This window comes from Harpia harpyja, chromosome 20 (assembly GCF_026419915.1).
Source record: "Harpia harpyja isolate bHarHar1 chromosome 20, bHarHar1 primary haplotype, whole genome shotgun sequence".
In the NCBI taxonomy this organism is placed as follows: Eukaryota; Metazoa; Chordata; class Aves; order Accipitriformes; family Accipitridae; genus Harpia; species Harpia harpyja.
The window spans coordinates 21476769-21493999 of record NC_068959.1 but is presented as its reverse complement, the minus strand read 5'-3'; the positions used below and the strand labels follow the sequence as shown (position 1 = coordinate 21493999).

At 59.1% G+C, this 17231-nt stretch overlaps 2 protein-coding genes across 3 annotated transcripts; both read left to right on the top strand.

Moving 5' to 3' along the window:
• The first annotated feature begins 41 nt into the window (after positions 1-41).
• IK (IK cytokine) lies at positions 42-9843 on the top strand. Of its 2 annotated transcripts, none has more exons than XM_052816078.1 (20): positions 42-160; positions 883-949; positions 1192-1284; positions 1758-1817; positions 2385-2552; positions 2637-2751; positions 3565-3635; positions 3748-3794; positions 4041-4204; positions 4316-4424; positions 4879-4918; positions 5328-5553; positions 5903-5921; positions 6422-6498; positions 6781-6863; positions 7421-7478; positions 7926-8014; positions 8331-8439; positions 9096-9130; positions 9565-9843. In XM_052816078.1, the coding sequence occupies exons 1-20, from the start codon at positions 145-147 to the stop codon at positions 9590-9592; spliced, it is 1674 nt and encodes a 557-aa protein (XP_052672038.1). In that variant the 5' UTR covers positions 42-144; the 3' UTR covers positions 9593-9843. The 2 variants fall into 2 exon arrangements, with proteins under 2 accessions (XP_052672038.1, XP_052672037.1); XM_052816077.1 differs by having other exon boundaries at positions 6422-6502; positions 6785-6863.
• An 805-nt stretch (positions 9844-10648) lies between these two features.
• WDR55 (WD repeat domain 55) lies at positions 10649-12889 on the top strand. The gene is made up of 8 exons (XM_052772134.1): positions 10649-10715; positions 10787-10929; positions 11058-11158; positions 11237-11324; positions 11513-11692; positions 11813-11912; positions 12014-12183; positions 12349-12889. Exons 1-8 carry the CDS (start codon positions 10698-10700, stop codon positions 12662-12664), a joined length of 1116 nt encoding a protein of 371 aa, XP_052628094.1. The 5' UTR covers positions 10649-10697; the 3' UTR covers positions 12665-12889.
• Positions 12890-17231: the final 4342 nt, after the last annotated feature.

The following is a 17231-nucleotide window of genomic DNA, read 5'->3' as shown; positions in this document are numbered from 1 at the left end:
TCGCAGCGTCCGCCAATCGCAGCGCCCGCCGGCCAGCGGCCGGCCAATGCGGGCGGGGGGGCGGGCCGGCCGGCCGCGGAGGGTACTGGGAAGGGGAGCGGCGGTGCGGAGGGGCTGTGGTGTGGGGCTGCCGAGCGGGGAGCGATGCCGGAACGCGACAGTGAGTGGGGCGGGGGGACAGGGCACACCGCGGGGCTCCGGGACACCCCAGGGGCCGGGGGGTCCGACCCTCGGGGGAGCGGCATGGGGGGGGTGGTGTTGTAGGCCCACCCTGGGCCTGGGGCACCGGGCTGCGGCGGGGGAGCGGGGGGACCCCCCCGGGGGGGGGGCCCGGGCACACCTCCAGCCTGGTGAGAGGAACAGCCCTGCTAGGGGAGGGGGTACGGTGGCGGCTTTAGGAGTCGGAGGGAGGGGAGCTCCCGGGATGGGGCTCTGGGGCAGCTCAGGGGGTGAGGAGATGCTCGGGGGGGGGGGACTCGGGGATAAACTGGGGGTGTGTTTGGGGGTAAACGCCTGCGCGGGGCATTTACACTGTGGTACGCTCGGGATGGGGCAGTAGGGTGTTTCTGGGGGTGGAGGGGACGGGAGACCCCCGGGGAAGCACGAGAACAGCCACCGGGAGGGTGAGGAGTCACTCGGGCTGGGAGGGCAGCAAGGTCCCGTGGTGGGCAGTGACACCAAGACCCTTTTGTCCCATGCGCCCTGGTGAGGCTACCCCCGGGTGTCAGTAGCCCGGGCTTGGCAGAGGAGCGGGGTGGTGGGTGACCGCTGCTCCCTTCCCTGTTCCTGCGCAGGGACTAAGCTGGGAGGATTGTGGGGGCTGGAGGGGGGTTGAAGCCATGCAGGCAGACTCTGAGCGCTGTCTTTCCTCCTGTTCCCCAGATGAACCGTTCTCCAACCCCCTGGCCCCTGATGGCCACGATGTGGACGACTCGCACTCCTTCCACCAGTGAGTATGACACTGGGGCGCTGGGGCGGGACTGGACTGGGGCTATGGGGCCCAAGGCCGATTCCCCCTTCTAGAGGCTGGGAGTGACTGGTGCAATGCAGCCTTTGGGCTCCCTCCATGGGGACCCGGTATCCGACTCCATCGCACAGGACGTGTTGGTAAACCCTCTGCCTCCTCAGAAGCAGTCAGGCTGCCGAAGCCTATTGGGGGATGACAGTTTCTGTTTCCTCTCTTCCTTGCAGGTCTAAGCTGACCAATGAAGACTTCAGAAAGCTTCTCATGACCCCGCGGGCTGCGCCAACATCTGCGCCACCATCCAAATCTCGCCACCATGAGTGAGTAGGACTCTATTTCACAGGACTGGGGGACAAAGCATGTCCGCTTTCCCTCTGGGGCTCCGTTCCTGCCTGACTTTGCAGGGGGGTATCTAAAGGGGCTTTTGTTAGCAAGTGTGCAGACAGGGCCCGAGGAGCAGACCTCAGCCTTGCTTTGTACTTGGGTCCATGCAAGCTGTACATGTCTCTGTTAAGTGGAGAAACAGGTGGGTCAGGACTGCTGTAAATAACAGAGCGAGTCTTGCATGCCTGTTAAGATGCTTTGCACAAGAGGGAGATTTAGTTTTTCTGTGAAAATCAGTGCTTTCCCCTCATCTCCCTGCTGACAGAGTGGAATTAGGGAGAAATGGGACTGTACTGTTCCCATCTTTGAGCATCTCGGTGCCCTGCTGTGTCTGCGGGACTGTTCTGCCTAGCTGCCTGTGTTTGTATGGCTCTGCAGACTGTACATGTGGTTTCTCGCCCTTTTCCAGGATGCCCCGGGAGTACAACGAAGATGAAGACCCAGCTGCTCGCAGAAGGAAGAAGAAAAGGTAAATGGGGAAAGCAAGGCATCAGGACTTGTCTTTGTACATCACGTCCCTCCCTTGGAAGCAGCTTCTGAGCTCTTGGGCTACCTGAGAACCCCGAGTGGCCTGGATTATTTTGGGGCTTCAGACCCAAGCAGAGTGAGAAGAGCTCAGACTGAGTGACTGTCACTGCTTGTGGGAACAGATGTGAGAGGGTGGCAGCAGGATGGGGGTGAAGTTTCACCTCCAGAAGAAGTGGGAGAGGCTTTGCAAGTGTCTGGCAGAGCAGGGCAGTGGTGGGACATCTACACTGATGACTGTCTTTTGGGGCACGTCTGTGCAGCAGGACTGCGCTTGACCTCTTCCCTTTGGACGGGAAGACCAAGCTCCTCTTTAGTTACTCTCAGTACAGCAGTTTCATCTTGCCTGGTGTCCTCCAGGCATGTTGTGTCCCATGGTGCTTTAGTACGTTTTTGGGGAAGGGTTTGGGAGCAGAACAGGCATGTGTGGGGCCTTGGGGGCTGTTACTTGATGGGTGCATCAAAAGTGTGAATGTGTCACTCTAACACTGAGCTGTTTTTCCAACCCTAGCTATTATGCAAAGCTGCGCCAGCAGGAGATAGAGCGTGAGAGGGAGTTGGCCGAGAAGTACAGGGATCGAGCCAAGGAGAGGAGAGATGGTGTGAACAAGGACTATGAGGAAACAGAGCTGATCAGCACAACTGCCAACTACAGGGCTGTGGGGCCGACAGCAGAGGCGTATGTGAACCCGCGGCATGGCCTTGTCTAGCCAGTCTGCTCCAGAGGGGCTGTCTCGTAACTGGCTCTATTTTTGTTGCACAGGGATAAATCTGCTGCGGAGAAGAGGAGACAGTTGATCCAGGAGTCCAAGTTCTTGGGTGGTGACATGGAGCACACTCACTTGGTGAAGGGTCTGGACTTTGCGCTGTTGCAGAAGGTGAGCACACCTATCACTATGCTGCTCTTCTACCCTGTCCGCTCCCACAGGCAGAGGGGGTGGGCAGAGGGTAGCAGCTGCCACTTATGGGTGCTTCAATCTTGTCAGTCTGGGAAAGATTTATGAAGGATTGGGGAGTGTCATGGTTTAACCCCAGCCAGCAACTAGGCACCATGCAGCTGCTCACTCACTCCCCCCCCCCCCCCCCCCCCCCCAGTGGGATGGGGGAGAGAATAAGGAAAAGAAGTAAAACTCCTGGGTTGAGATAAGAACAGTTTAATAGAACAGAAAAGAAGAAACTAATAATGATAACACTAATAGAATTACAATAGTAATAATAAAAGGATTGGAATGTACAAGTGATGCACTATGCAATTGCTCACCGCCTGCTGACCGATGCCCAGTTAGTCCCTGAGCAGTGTTCCCCTCCACCCCCACTTCCCCCAGTTTATATACTAGATGTGACATCACATGCTATGGAATACCCCGTTGGCCACTTTGGGTCAGCTGCCCTGGCTGTGTCCCCTCCCAGCTTCTTGTGCCCCTCCAGCCGCCTTGTTGGCTGGGCATGAGAAGCTGAAAAATCCTTGACTTAGTATAAACACTACTTAGCAACAACAGAAAACATCAGTGTTATCAACATTCTTCTCATACCTAACTCAAAAAGATAGCATTGTACCAGCTACTAAGAAGACAGTTAACTCCATCCTAGCTGAAACCAGGACAGGGAGCTAGTGGAAGTGGGCTTACTGGTTCTGATGGGCAGCAGTAGCATGGATTTGTCTGTAATGCATGGATTTACTCTGTGGCCAGGTACGAGCTGAGATTGCCAGCAAGGAGAAGGAAGAGGAGGAAATGATGGAGAAGCCCCAGAAAGAAACTAAGTGAGTGATTGAGGATTTTGCATTCCTGAGTGCAGCTGCCTCACAGAGAGGAGGATGCAGGGGAGGCATACACTTAGCATAATGCTTCTGTTTCTTTTCTGTTTCTGTTCAGGAAAGATGAAGATCCTGAGAATAAAATTGAGTTTAAGACCCGGCTGGGTAAGACTGTGTGGATGTGGCTGTTCCCCACCTTGTGTTGTGCCATGTATGTGGGAGAAATCCTGGAGGGTGAATGGACCTTTAGTCATTGGAGAGGGAGAGTCTGAGGTATAGGCATCCTGAACCTGAGGGCTGGAGGAAGCATGTCTCTTAGGAGGTGATTCTGATAACTTAAATATGCTTCACTATGGGTTTGTCCATTGCTCTCGTAAGAGTAGCTCTCCCACGCATTTCCTTCCCCTCCAGGTCGCAACATCTACCGCATTCTGTTCAAGAACAAGGCCTACGAGCGGAATGAGCTGTTCCTTCCAGGGAGGATGGCCTATGTGGTAGATCTGGATGATGAATATGCCGACACTGATATCCCAACCACGTTGATCCGGAGCAAGGCTGACTGCCCCACCATGGAGGTACCCAGCTAGTGTCCAGACCGCATTGGTCTGAATTGGCCAGAGCAGGTCTTGCCAGGAGGGGTTCCCTGTCAAAGGAGTTGGATACTTCCTCGAGGATTTCTCTTTCAGGCACAGACCACGCTGACCACCAATGACATTGTCATCAGCAAACTGACGCAGATCCTCTCCTATCTCAGACAAGGGACCCGCAACAAGAAGCTCAAGAAGAAAGACAAAGGTAGAGCTGAAGGGAACAAAGTAGTAGGAGTTAATGCCTGAAGCATATACCAAGAGAATGAGATGTGTTCTGGTTTGCTGCATTCCCCTGTGCCATGAGGCGGTAGACTTAGAGGCCAGCGATTTCCTACAGCTCCCTGAGCACTGCATCCTGAAGGCAGGCTGTTCTGTGGCAGGACCACAGGGGACTGGCTGCTGAGAAATTACAGCTGTGAAGGTGCCTCGTGCTGCTCTACTGTTCCTGGTTAAGGCCCAGTTCCTTGGGGAAATGTCCCCTGTAGGGAGGGACAAAATGGCTTCCTGAGGGGGCTAGATATGATATGGTAAGCAAAGAGGAAGTCGGGACATCCTCCAGGCCTGCCGCTCTTGGGGCTTGGAAACCAGATTTGGGACAGGGAAACGGTGCATGTGGTGGAGTCGTTGATGTGCCTCTCACTGCTGTTGTGTCCTTGCAGGGAAGCTGGATGAGAAGAAGCCCCCTGAAGCTGATATGAAGTAAGTGCCTCCCTGCCCACAGGTTGCGGGGTCACAGCTCTCTGCCTTGAGGAATGTCTTTTGGGCCCACCACATTTGGAGAGGGCTGGGGTTAGTGCTTCTGCAGCAAGGTGCCTTTTTGGACCTGCAGTTTGTAGGACAAGGCTGGAGGCATGCTCTATTTTTTGATTTCAGGCTTGAGACAGGCAAGGGCTCTCTGTTGTCCTGGACTACAAGAAGCAGGTCCAGTCACAGAAGAGAGCAGAAATGCATCAATACCTCTGACAGATGTAGAGGCCAGTTCTACTGGGTGTCCTTAGCTCTCGGTGTTGGTGCTGTGTGCTCCTTTATTAGGTTCCAGTTCAAAGGGAGGTGGTTGTAGTCTCATCTCTTGCAGCACCTGTAACTGCAGGCTCTTTTCCGCTTCTAGCATCTTTGAAGACATTGGGGATTACGTGCCTTCCACTGCAAAGATGCCACGGGAGAAGGAGCGGGAGAGGTACCGTGAGAGAGAGCGTGACAGGGACCGGGAGCGTGACAGGGACCGGGAGCGTGACAGGGACCGGGAGCGTGACAGGGACCGGGAGCGTGACCGTGAGCGGGAAGAGGAAAAGAAGAGGCACAGCTATTTTGAGAAGCCCAAGGCTGATGATGAGGTGAGCCGCTGCTCGTGAAGCCTGGACTGTCCCACCTGGTCTCTGCCCCTTGGGGAGTGCAGCTGTGGGGTTGGTGGGGTCACCTCAGTGGCTTTGGGTGTCTCTGGTTGTGCTCCCACACATGTCAGTTGCTGAGCTCTGTCTCTCCAGCTAGGGGCTGGTGGGTGGCTGGGTGCTTGTTCTCTCCTTCAGCAAGTAAGGCAGGACTAGCATGAGCTAGCAGCTTTTATGGTTCAGCTGTGTGCTTGCCACAAAGAGTCTTAAGGTGGAGCTGCAAGTCTTGCAGTACTGTCAGTTGCCTGCTTTCAGCCCTCCTGGGTGACATGGTATCTCTCCCTCTTCTTTGCAGCCCACCGACATCGACAAAGGTGAGTCGAGTGGTGTGGACATTTGAATGAGGCTGGACGGTCTTGCTCAGATGTATGGGGTTGCAGATTTCAGAACTGCTTGGCTCGCTGGCCTGTGTGAGCTCCCTGTTCTCCCAGACTGCTATGACAGAGAGAATTGCCTGCTGTGAGGGTTTTGGGGTGGTCTTGTGCCTACAGGCTGCTGCATGCCAGCCTGGGTTGAGTGTGTGCGCAGATCCTTCCCTGGCAGCAGACCAGCTCAACCGTCCTTATGCTGGCTGTAAGCTGAGGAGGATTCAGGGTCTCCTAGGATCAGCCCAGCCCTGTCTATACTCAAATTGGTTTGCTGCTCCTTGGTGTTCTCCTGGCTCCTCCTCTTCTACTTCATATGCAGCCTGTCCTTCTGCCTGTTACCCTGTCCCAGTGAACTGGTCATGCAGAAGGGGGCTCTGCCCAGCCCCATGTGTATTGCGGTGAGCTGTTCCTCCCCCAAGCTCAGCCTGCTGCTCTCTGTACCCCAGGACCTGGGTCAGCCAAGGAGCTCATCAAGTCCATCAACGAGAAGTTTGCTGGAGCTGCTGGCTGGGAAGGAGCAGAGTCATATCCTTTACTGTCTGTGCCAGCCTTGGCCAGCTGTGGGGCTGGGCTTCTCTTGCAGGCAGGCCTTGCCTGAACATGGCTGCGTGGCTGTCCTTCCTTACTTGGGAGGGCTTTTCCTCTTGTGGCAGAGCAATGCCACCCAAACGTTGCTGCTCGTACACCAAATAAAAGCTCTGCAGACTCCAATTCGGTTGTGTTAGGGCAGGAGATGGCTCTTTGGCTGGCTGTGCTCAGCCCTTAGCTGTAAGGCTACGTGGTGGTGCTTTCCTTGACTGTTGTCACATTGAAGAAGCCAGAAGACAAGAAGCAGCTGGGAGACTTCTTCGGCATGTCAAACAGCTACGCCGAGTGCTACCCTGCTACGTAAGGAAGCAGCAAGAAGCTGCGGGATGGGAGCAGGGTGTGCCAAGGGAGCTTCTGTTCTCTGGCAGCAAGAACTTGAACATCAGCTCCGCTGCTTGTTGGGAGGAGCAGGCCTGGCTTTGTCTGGGGTTGCAACCTACTGTTAAAATGCTCCCCGAGTCCTTGGTTCTGGTAGACCTGGCCTTTTCTTAGCTGGTCTCTGCTATAAATGGCTACCTGGAGTCTGCTGCCCCTCAGTGCCAGGGAGAGGCCGAGGTGGCTGGGAGTCTGCTGGGTTCCCTGGTAATTCATGTGCTCATTGAGCTCTGGCCACAAAGCAGTCCCTTGGTGGAAGAGGAACAGCTTTCAGGCTGCAGAGTCATGTTAGGAACATTTGCAATCTTCGATGCCCTTGTGGTGCAGCTCACCTGCAGGGCTTGCAGTTGGAGGAACTTCTCTCTGGTCCAGGAACTGAGTGCGTTCGGTCTGAGGCCATGAGAGATAGCTCCCAGCCTGGCTCTGATCCATGTCCCATGGACCCACTCCGAACCTTTTCCTTGCTTTGCTTTTCTTTGCAGAATGGATGATATGGCTGTGGACAGCGATGAAGAGGTGGACTACAGCAAAATGGATCAGGTACGCCATCACCAGCTTTTAGGACCAGCCAGTGAACTAGGCATCAGTGCAGGCTGAGAGGATCCCACTAGAGAGAAACAGGCTTGTGCAGAGGCACTGTGAGTGCCTTGGAGCTGGGTGTTGAATGTGTTCTGGGGTTTGCTGATCTGCTGTGTGCCTGGGTCTGGGTGGGATCTGTTGTCCCAGGCAGCAAATGTGTGACACTCTGGCACTCGACCAGGAGATGTTGGGGAGGTGTGCTAGTCCGTCTCGACTCCCTCTTCCGTGGAATCTCCTGTCTGGGGCTTCTCGGGGAGGGGATCTTGGAGCCAAGGCCAGACGGGGTGCACAAGCCCATTGAACTGGGGCCACTGGGAGATTGAGATCTTGCCTGGGCATGTGGGGCTGCATGAGAAGCCCTGGTCAGCGTCGACTAAGGAGCTGCTCTCAGTCGTTCTTTCACTGCAGGGTAACAAGAAAGGACCTCTGGGCCGCTGGGACTTTGATACCCAGGAGGAGTACAGCGAATACATGAACAACAAAGAGGCTCTGCCCAAGTGAGTGCAGCCCTTGAGAAGGGTTGAGCAAGGATTCTGGGTTCAGGTGGCCATCCTGGCCAAACCTGGGTGCTGGGGGAGCTTAAAGCAATAAGGGGGTTCCCTGGTGAGGACCTGAGGAGGATCTGTGGATTCTGGGCCTGGTGGCTTGTCTTTGCTCTTAGTATCACTCTTGAGGACTACTGCACAGCCGCTGCTTTCAGGGGCCCAAGCCAGCTCTGGAGTATGGGCTTGTGGCTGGGACAGATGTGTCCGTTCCCCTGGCAGGCTGTGGATCCCCTGCAAGCGCTGAGCTCTTGTCTTGCTCCTTCCCCAGGGCGGCCTTTCAGTATGGGATCAAGATGTCTGAGGGACGCAAAACCCGTCGCTTCAAGGAGACGAATGACAAGGCAGAGCTGGACCGGCAGTGGAAGAAGATCAGTGCGGTGAGTGCCCAGTGCTGGGCTATCATCTGTTTGGGCTGTGAGCTGCCAGCGCAGCCCAGGAGAGCTCCCACCTAGTCCTGCCCTCACTGTCCTAGTCATGGCTCTTCGGTCCAGCCCACGGGCTGGCTCTCTAGAAGCTGGATTTGCTCCTGGTGAGAGCATCAGCCAAATACTTGAGGCTTCAGGACTGCAGAGGCATCTGGAGCTGCATTCAGAGCTGTTGCCCTGGGAGCAATCCCAAACGGGGGCTTTTTGCTGTAGGCTCTGCAGCAGATGAATGTGTCCAAAACCGGCAGCTCAGAGCCATCCAAAGGGGCTTGGAGGGGACAAGGCGTATTTAGCGGCTCCCTGTTTTCTAACTGGCAGAGCTGGGGGTTGTCCTGGCAGGATGAGCTGGCTATGAGCACCCCAGCAGTATGGGAGGGGCTAGGGGAGGGTGAGAACAAAGGGTCTTTGGTGGCCAAAATGGAGCAAAGGGGGAACAGCCCAAGCTTCTCCAGACTTTGGGCAGCTTGTGGACAACTTTAGCTCACCTCAGCTTGCTCTGGCCTGGCTACAGCTCTCACTGGGAGTATCTTGCACTCTACAACCTGTCTGCTGTGGCTGTGGGCAGCCAGCTACCCTGAGGGTAATGGGACTTTGTGCTTTCTTTGCAGATCATTGAGAAGAGGAAGAAGTTGGAGGCTGATGGGTTAGTAAAATTATCTCTGCTCTTGGCTCAGCTGCAGGGCAGTGCTGGGACCTGGCTGCCTCCTGCCACCTCACCCAGGGACTGCAGGGGGCAGAGACCTCCCTGCCGGCTTTTGGCAGTGGGGCTTGAAGGGGAGTGAAGAATATTTGGTTCCTTCGGGGTGCTCCTGCCCTGCTCAGCTCAGCAGAGCCTGCAGGGCATGTCTCCCCTGGGCCATGGGCGGGTGCTGAGCAGACCCCGGTGCCCTGTTGGGGCTCTTCCTTGACCAGACACTTCTGCCCCATCTAGCTGGGTGCCCTGAGGAGCTGTTGGGCCCGCTGCCCACTGTTCTGTGGGGTGAAACTGTGGACCTCAGTGCTGAGCTCTGGATGGGAGAGTGATGGAGCTGTCTCCCCTGCATCCTCACCACCATCCTGCCCCTCTGTCTCTTCCAGGGTTGAGGTGAAACGTCCCAAGTACTGATGTCTCCAGTATCTTCTCCTCCAGCTCCTGGAACCCTGGCCTGCTGGCTGCTGCCTTCCTGGAGATGGCTGGTGTGTTCTCCTTGCCCCCTAAGCCGTCCACTTTCTGCTCTGTGCTGGGCAGCACGTGTCCCTCCAAGCCGTGTGCTGTGGGGCTGTGCTGAGGCTCTCCCCTCCAGTGTTTTGATGTATAGCCCGTGATGTGTAATTGTTGTAGCCGTAATAAAACCACATTAAATTTGCGTGTTTGTATGGGCAGAGAGAAGGTGCGATCAGCAGGGGGCCCAGGCCCTTTTGGGTCTCATAGGGTGAGCCCTAGCTAAGGATGTTTATTGTGGGAGCCTTTTGTGTTGGGGGGTAGGCACCCCATGTCAAGCCCTGGATAAAAATAGCAAATAAGCCTATTTAGGGGAAATAGTCCCAGCTGAGCAGCCTCCTGTGCCTCAGTGTGTGGGGAAGAAACGGGACCTTTGTGTAGGGTACAGCAAGAGGAAGGGCCTGAAGCAGAGGACTCGTACCACTTCCCCTGCACAAGCTGCGGTGACGGGTGGCAGCGGTGGGGCTGCGTGTGGTGTGGGGCCGGCGATCGCCTCCAACCAGACCAGCAGCAGGGTGGGTGCGATGGGGCCAGCACCCGGCAAAGCTGAACGGGGATGTCACTGGTGACCCCTGGCTGGGCTGGGGCCCTGGGCAGGACCTCGGGGTGCCCTGCCACCCCCAGACTTTGAAAGGGGCTGAAGTGACGCCAGGTCCCTGGCCGCCCCCTCCCCTGTGATGCAGAAGGAGGAGGCCACGGTGGTGCAAATTCGGGAGCCCGTGGGGGCTCCCGCTGCTGAACAGCTAAAAAACAGGAAAAAAAAAATGAAGCGGCCGGGCCGAGTCCCGGCAAAATGGAGCCAGAGGCGCCGACGGGGCGAGACGCGACGAGGTTATGACGCAACGAGGTTATGACGCAACGAAGTCGCCGCGCGTCTCTGGCCGGCCCACTCGTGACGCCACCGCCGCGCGCCACTAGGGGACTGCGCGGCCCCGGGGGGGAGGGGACAGCCATGCAAATGAAGGGGCGGTGCTATGCAAAACGAGCACAGCGCCTGCGCCCAGCCGCCATGGCGGCGCCGGGGGAGGTGAGCAGGCGTGGGGGCAGCGCGGCCCTGGCCCCCACCGGCCCCGGCCCCACTGCCCCGCTCTCCCCCAGGGGTGCTCGGAGCCAGCGGGGAGGGAGCCGCGGCTGCGGGACACCCCCGAGGACATCTGCTTCGAGGCGACGGCCAACGCCATCGCCCTGCACCCGGCCCGGCCCTTGCTGGCGGCGGGGGACGTGGACGGCGACGTCTACCTGTGAGTGGGGCCGTGGGGGCTCAGCCGGGGCCTGGGGGGATGTCCCGGGTATAGGAACCACTGGGAACCGACCGTCGGGGCTGCCCGTCCTCCTACGGGCCCCGGCGAGCCCGACCCGGTGCTGGCAGGTACTCGTACTCCTGCACCGAGGGGGAGAACCGGCAGCTCTGGTCTTCGGGGCATCACCTCAAGTCGTGCCGGGATGTGGCCTTCTCCCAGGACGGGCAGAGTAAGTGCGGGAGACATGGGGTGGCACCGGGACACAGCGGGGGATGCTGGGGCTGGGGGTGCTGACACGGCTCTCCAGAGCTTTTCACCGTGTCCAAGGACAAGTCCGTCCACATCCTGACGGTGGAGGAGGGACGGCTGGAAACGCGCTTCCCCAAGGCCCACAGGTAGGTCTGTACGGGCGGCTCGTCCCAGACAGCGGCTGCCGGGGCAGTGTCCCCTTCCCTCCCCTGCTGGGGCCACACAGCCCCGGGCCGGACAGGCAGAGGCTGGAGCATCGTCCTTGATGTCGTGGGAGCCGTTGGCCCGTGGCGTGAGCCGTGACTGTGCCGGTGTGGGGCTGGGGTCTCTGCAGCTCGGCCCTCAACTGCGTGCTGCCCATCGATAACCACGTCTTTGCCACGGGCGACGACGGCGGAGCGCTGAAGGTGTGGGACCTGCGCAAGGGGGACGCCATCTTGGAGGCCCGGCAGCAGGAGGAGTACATCAGCGCCATGGCCGTGGATGGTAATGGGAAGATCCTGCTGACTGCCAGGTACTGGGGGCTCCGTGGGGTCAGGCTCCCCCATGCCCACGCAGGGCCTTCCCTTAGGGCTGGGGGAAGCGCCCTGCGCCGTGTCCCATGCTCACGACACACCTCTTCCATCTCCCGCAGCGGTGATGGCACCCTGGGCGTCTTCAATGTGAAGAGGCGGCGCTTCGAGCTGCTCTCAGAGCCGCAGAACGGGGACCTGACGTCTGTCGTGCTGCTGAAGGTTGGTGCTGGGCTCTGCCACGGAGTAGGACCCTGCGGATCCCTCCCCACGCCCCAGGTTCCTTCTTCTGCCTCTGCCTTACTGTCCTCCATCTTGCTTAGAGGGGGAAAAAAGTGGCGTGTGGCTCCAGCGAAGGCACCATCTACCTCTTCAACTGGGACGGCTTCGGGGCTGCCAGCGACCGCTTCGCTCTGAGGGCCGAGTCCATTGACTGCATGGTCCCCATCACGGACAGCATCGTATGCGTGGGGTCCCTGGACGGAGTCATCAGGTCAGGGGGATGGGATGGGGAGGCTGTGGGACAAGCTCAGCCTTGGTCAGGAACAAGGGGAGGGAGGGCACGCCGAGCCTGCGCTGGTGCCCGCAGGAGGGCTCGTGGTGGACCGGGGCCCTGCCTCCCTGCAAGGTCCTCAGTGGGGCCCGTCCCCGTCCCCAGGGCGGTGAACGTCCTGCCGAACCGGGTGCTGGGCTGCGTTGGGCAGCACCTGGGGGAGCCCATCGAGCAGCTGGCGGTGGCCCCGGGCGGGCAGCTCCTGGCCAGCTGCGCCCACGACCAGAAGGTGAAGTTCTGGGACGTCTCCGCCCTGGGGGGGCTGGTGGTGGACGACTATCGAAAGAAGAAGAAGAAGGGGGGGCCGCTGCGGGCCCTCAGCGGCAAGGCGGCGGGCAGCGGGGAGGATTTCTTCGCCGATCTGCGGGACGAGGCCGAGCCGGAGGCGGCGGCGGGGAGCGACAGCGACGGCAGCGACTGAGGGGCCGGGGCCGGCAGCGTGGCCCGCGCTGGGAGCGGGGGCGGAGCTCTGGTAGGCCACGCCCCCTGGGTGGGCACAGCGGGAGCGGGGAGTGGCGCTGGTCGGTCGCTCCCGCGTGGGCGGGCCCTGCTGCCACCGTGGGCAGGCCGGGAGCCGGCGTTCTGATTGGTTCTCAGGGTTGCCGCTCAGGCTGGGCTGTAGGCGAGCTCTTAAAGGGACAGAGGGTGTCGGGGTGGGGGGTTGGGCTGGCGTGGGAGGGGGGGGTTGCCCCACGGTGGGTCCCTCGTACGGGGTGGGCAGCGCTTATGGGGTGTCGGAGGCCCGGGAGGAAGGAGCCCGGGGGTAGCCCCGGGTTGGGGGGGGGGGGTTGGAGATGGTGTGGCTGAGGGTCTGGTGGGAGGGGGGGGTGTCTCTGACATAGGAGGGACCTGGAGGGGGGGGTCCCGGTATGTGGGGGGGCCTTGGTGGGGAGAACTTGGCTGCGGGGTCCCGGGTGAAAGGGACTGGGGGCGGGGGGGTCGTGACTGAGGGTCCCTGGTATGTGGGGGGGTCCAGGGATGGGGGGACCTGGCTGAGGGTCCCTGGTGGAGGGCTTGGGGGGAGTCATGACTGCGGATCCCGGGGGGGGGGGGGGGGGGCTCTATGGGGGGGACACGGCTGGGGGTCCCTGGTGGGGATGCAGCCTGGGGGGGGGCAGGCAGAGGGGGTGGTGTGGATGTGGCTAAGGCTGGGGTTTGCTGGTGGTGTATTTGGGGGTCCTGGGGGGAGGGGGGAGCGAGGCAGGGCCTTGCTCGGGGTGGGGGTCGGGTGACATGGGGTCCATGGGGGTGCCTGGCCTGGGCAAATGGGTCCATTCCATTCCTGAGGGCCTGCCTGGCCCTCACTGTGCCTGCACCGCAGTCCAAGCAGGTGTGTCAATTAGCCTTTGTTAATTAATTTAGTCATCAGCTCTATTACAAATAAACTCGGTGCCTTTCAGTTCTTAGCGCCTTGTGCCGATGGTTCGCCTCACCCCATCTTCCCTGGCACCCCTCGGCACGTCCAGGACCTGCCTGCAGGGTGCTGGGGACACGGGGTGGGGAGCGGGGGACACCGGGTGGTGGTGGGGAGAGCACCCTGTGCCTGGGTGTTGTGACTTAGGAGGGAGCCAGGGTTTTTTTTTTTCCCCCCAGTGCTCCCATGGGGATGCCCGGCTTGGCCGTGGGCAGAGCATCAGGCACTGGCTGGTCCCCACTGGGCAGGGTGGCTGGTGGCCTGGGGGAGGCTGCAGGCAGCGTGGACCGGGGCAGGGGACCGGCAGCATCTTCCCCTGCCGTGTGGGAGCCCGTGGGCTGGGTGACATCCGCACCCGTGGAGTGGCCCTGGCCAGAGGCAGCACTTTCCTGACAGCCCCTCAGCCGTGGCACACTGCCTTTGAGCGGTGCCCTGGGCTGGGGAGCCAGATGTGCCCAGCAGTTGGGCATCTCCAGGTTAAGCGAGGCTCTGGGTACAGCAAGGGGGTCACTGCCAGCACCCAGCTCTCCTGCCCAGGGGCCAGACCCTGCCCTCTCCCCTTCTGTCGCAGCCCAGCCCTGGGTGGCATCGACTTCTCGACTCAGCAAGGGCCAGGTGGTTGACCCATGTGGAGAAGAGCACAGTGCTGGTGTGAGCAGCGAGAGCATCCAGTGGCTCTTCAATGCCAACACTAAGTCCAACCTGTCCTGGTGCAAGGCAGGAGACTGTGGGTTAGGGGGTGGCAGAAGGTGGCCCATGTATCTCACTGGTGGCCGACAGGCAGCATGGACCAGGAGAAAGGGGCATGTGGGTCTGCAGCGTTCCCATGCCATCTTGTGCCCCCCCCCATCCTGTCGAGGTCCTGGCCGAAGGCATGGCCACCTCTGACCTGAAGTCCTCCTTGGTGGCAATGAGACACCTGAGGGGACAAGCATTGCTTACGTGCACTGGGTGCCCAAAACCCAATGCGTGGACCTTGGGGCTCTCCAAGCTGCTATGTGCTGGTAGAGGAGGTGGGGTTGAGGGTCCCACACACTGCCCTTGCCCAGGCTGCCATCATGTTCCTGGCTCAGAGGATCAGTAGCACCAATTCCATCAGTGTCCTGGGTGAGGTGATGGCGGCCAACATGGAGGAAGCAGCCCATACCATCGGCATGGACCAAGGGCAGCGTGGGTGGGTCCTGCACCCTCTGTCCCCGTGGGTGTCCCCTCTGGGGCCTGCATGCTGCCTCAGGCTGTCCCTGCTGCTTCATCCTGGGAAGCACAAGGAAGGTCCCTGGGTCCACACCAGCATCCAGGCTGGGACACCACCTAGCCTGGTGGGACAAATCTACCTGGCAACTGGCTTGTCCCTTATCATCCTTGGTGGTCCCTGGGTTTGTTCCAGCTTGTCACCTGCCTCTGGATGCTGGGGGTAGAGGGGGAGGCTTGCAGTGTCACCATCCCTAAGGGAACTTGTGGTGTCCCCAGCTGGCACTGTCTGGGACTGTGCTCTGCCAGAGCAGCTTTGGGGGGATGCAGCCATCTCTGGAAAGATGTCCTCAACCTGGTCTGTCTCTGGGGTTCTCAGCCCACTGGAGGTGGCTCAGCAGTGGCAGCTCAGCTCCTGGCCCAACCTGCTGCCACATCTCCTGCCAGGTCCTTGAGCTCAAAGAGTGCTGGTGCTGCCACATCACTGCCTGCCTCTTCAATACCATCACAGCCAAGAAGATCATGCTGTTGGGCTTTGCCTTCCAAATGGACATGGAGAAACACAAGGTACTGGCTGGGCAGGGTTGGGGATGAACAGCTGAGCTGGACCATTCCCCTGCCTGCAGTTGTTCTTCAGTCACGTAAGTGATGAGTGGCCCCATCACTGCAGCTCCACCTCGAAGCACCAGCAGGAGGAGGATTTACACCTCGGGGCCCAGTGCAGCTCACCTTTCTCTCTTGGCCCAGGTAGTCATTCAGCATCCCCATCAGCAAGTACCAGATGGATGAGGGTGCCCACCTGCACACTTACAGCCTCAGTGTGAAGAATGAGCAGATCGTGCCAGCCATGTCCCAGTCCATTGCCTCAGCTGAGGGGTAGGGCCAGTGCACCCCTGGGGTGGCCAGGACTACAAGCCATTGGTACTCCCCAGCTCCAGACTTGGAGCAGGTCCCTGGTGCCATTCCAGGCCTGGCAGTTGTGTCCCTGGGAGCAGCACCCTGCTGTGACTGTGCCGGTTTCCCTCTTGCGTAGTCTCTATTGCCCACCTGTATCACACCTGGAAGGACAAGTTGGACTTGGTGCTGGCGCTGAAGATCTGCTGGATGCTCTCCTCCTGAGCCCTTGCTCAGCCTGTTCTGCATTGCCTCAGACCCCTACAAAACCTGTGGCAACACCCATGCCATCATCTTCTGCACTGGTGCATCTGCAGATCGACTTCAAGGTAAGATGCTCCAGCCTTGGTCATGGTAGCAGGAAGGACTTGGTGCCCTTGGCACTAGTCCTTTCAGATGTCAGCTCTGCCTGTTCCTCGCCCTTTGGCTCTGATCTGCCCCATGGAGTCTCTACCTCCACGCAGGTGGCCACCAGGATTTCCCATTGGCAGAGCCCCTCAGCTACTGCAGTCCAGGGCTACTCTTGGCCCCAGTTCCCACCCTTGGCAGCTCCCCTCCAGTGTTTTTCCAGGAGCTAGACTATGAGAATATCTACTGGGCCATGCTGGTGCCCCTAGGCTCGTGGTGGCTTGTGCTCCAGGTGGAGACCATCAGCAAGAGGATCAGGCAGTGCTGCCCCTTCACCACCACCAGCACCATCACCCAGCTGGACATCCAGGCTCCTCTTGTGAAGAAGATGAAGCAATGATGTTTCTGTAGATACATCTTCAGATAGCTCTGAAGATGTAGTGTATCCATATGTGGTGGATGCAGATGGGTGGGCTTCCCAGGAAGGGGGATTCCCTCTCTCCAGGGTGCTCACCAAGGCCAGGCTTGTGTCTCATTCCAGACATTCCTAATAAAAAGATCTGGCTGCTTTGGAAGCTGGGGTGACCCTTCTTCCAGCCCTGCTTCTGGGCAATCACAGACTCCCATGTGGTCCTGAGCCACACCGAGGCTGGGACACAGCCCCAGGGCCAGCACAGCCCCTGAAGCCTTTGGTGTGGCTCAAATGTTAGCGGTAGACCTCTGGTGGGGCATAGAATGGCCCCATGGAGGTCCCAGAGGAGGGTGTCACAAGAAAAAGCATATTGAAGCCCCTGCAGTGCAATGAGAAACACTGAAGACACCAAAATTCACTCAAGAGGCTCTTGCAGGTGCACAGAGATGGTGAGGGTCTTGGTGTACAGCAGAAGGAACAGACAGATCTTCAAGGAGTACAAAAAAGGCACCAGGCAGCACCTGAGGGTGCACCAAAAGGCTCTTGGAGGATTCCCCTGGGGATCTCCAAAAGGAATAAGGATGGCACTTGGGTGCTGCCAAAGGGACTTGGTGGGTCCAGACGCGCATCAGAAGGTATTGGTAGAGCTCTGGGAAGCAGAGATAGCGTGCGGGGCCATTTGAGGTGCACCAAATTGACTCGGAGTCCCACGGGGCCACATCCCAAAGC

Bases quoted from the DNA above. Each gene is read 5' to 3' on its own strand.
- IK (XM_052816078.1), top strand. The intron at 950-1,191 runs GTGAGTATGACA...TCTTCCTTGCAG, and splicing joins GACTCGCACTCCTTCCACCA to GTCTAAGCTGACCAATGAAG. The intron at 4,919-5,327 runs GTAAGTGCCTCC...TTCCGCTTCTAG, and splicing joins CCCCCTGAAGCTGATATGAA to CATCTTTGAAGACATTGGGG.
- WDR55 (XM_052772134.1), top strand. The intron at 11,325-11,512 runs GTAGGTCTGTAC...GGGTCTCTGCAG, and splicing joins CGCTTCCCCAAGGCCCACAG to CTCGGCCCTCAACTGCGTGC. The intron at 11,693-11,812 runs GTACTGGGGGCT...CATCTCCCGCAG, and splicing joins AAGATCCTGCTGACTGCCAG to CGGTGATGGCACCCTGGGCG.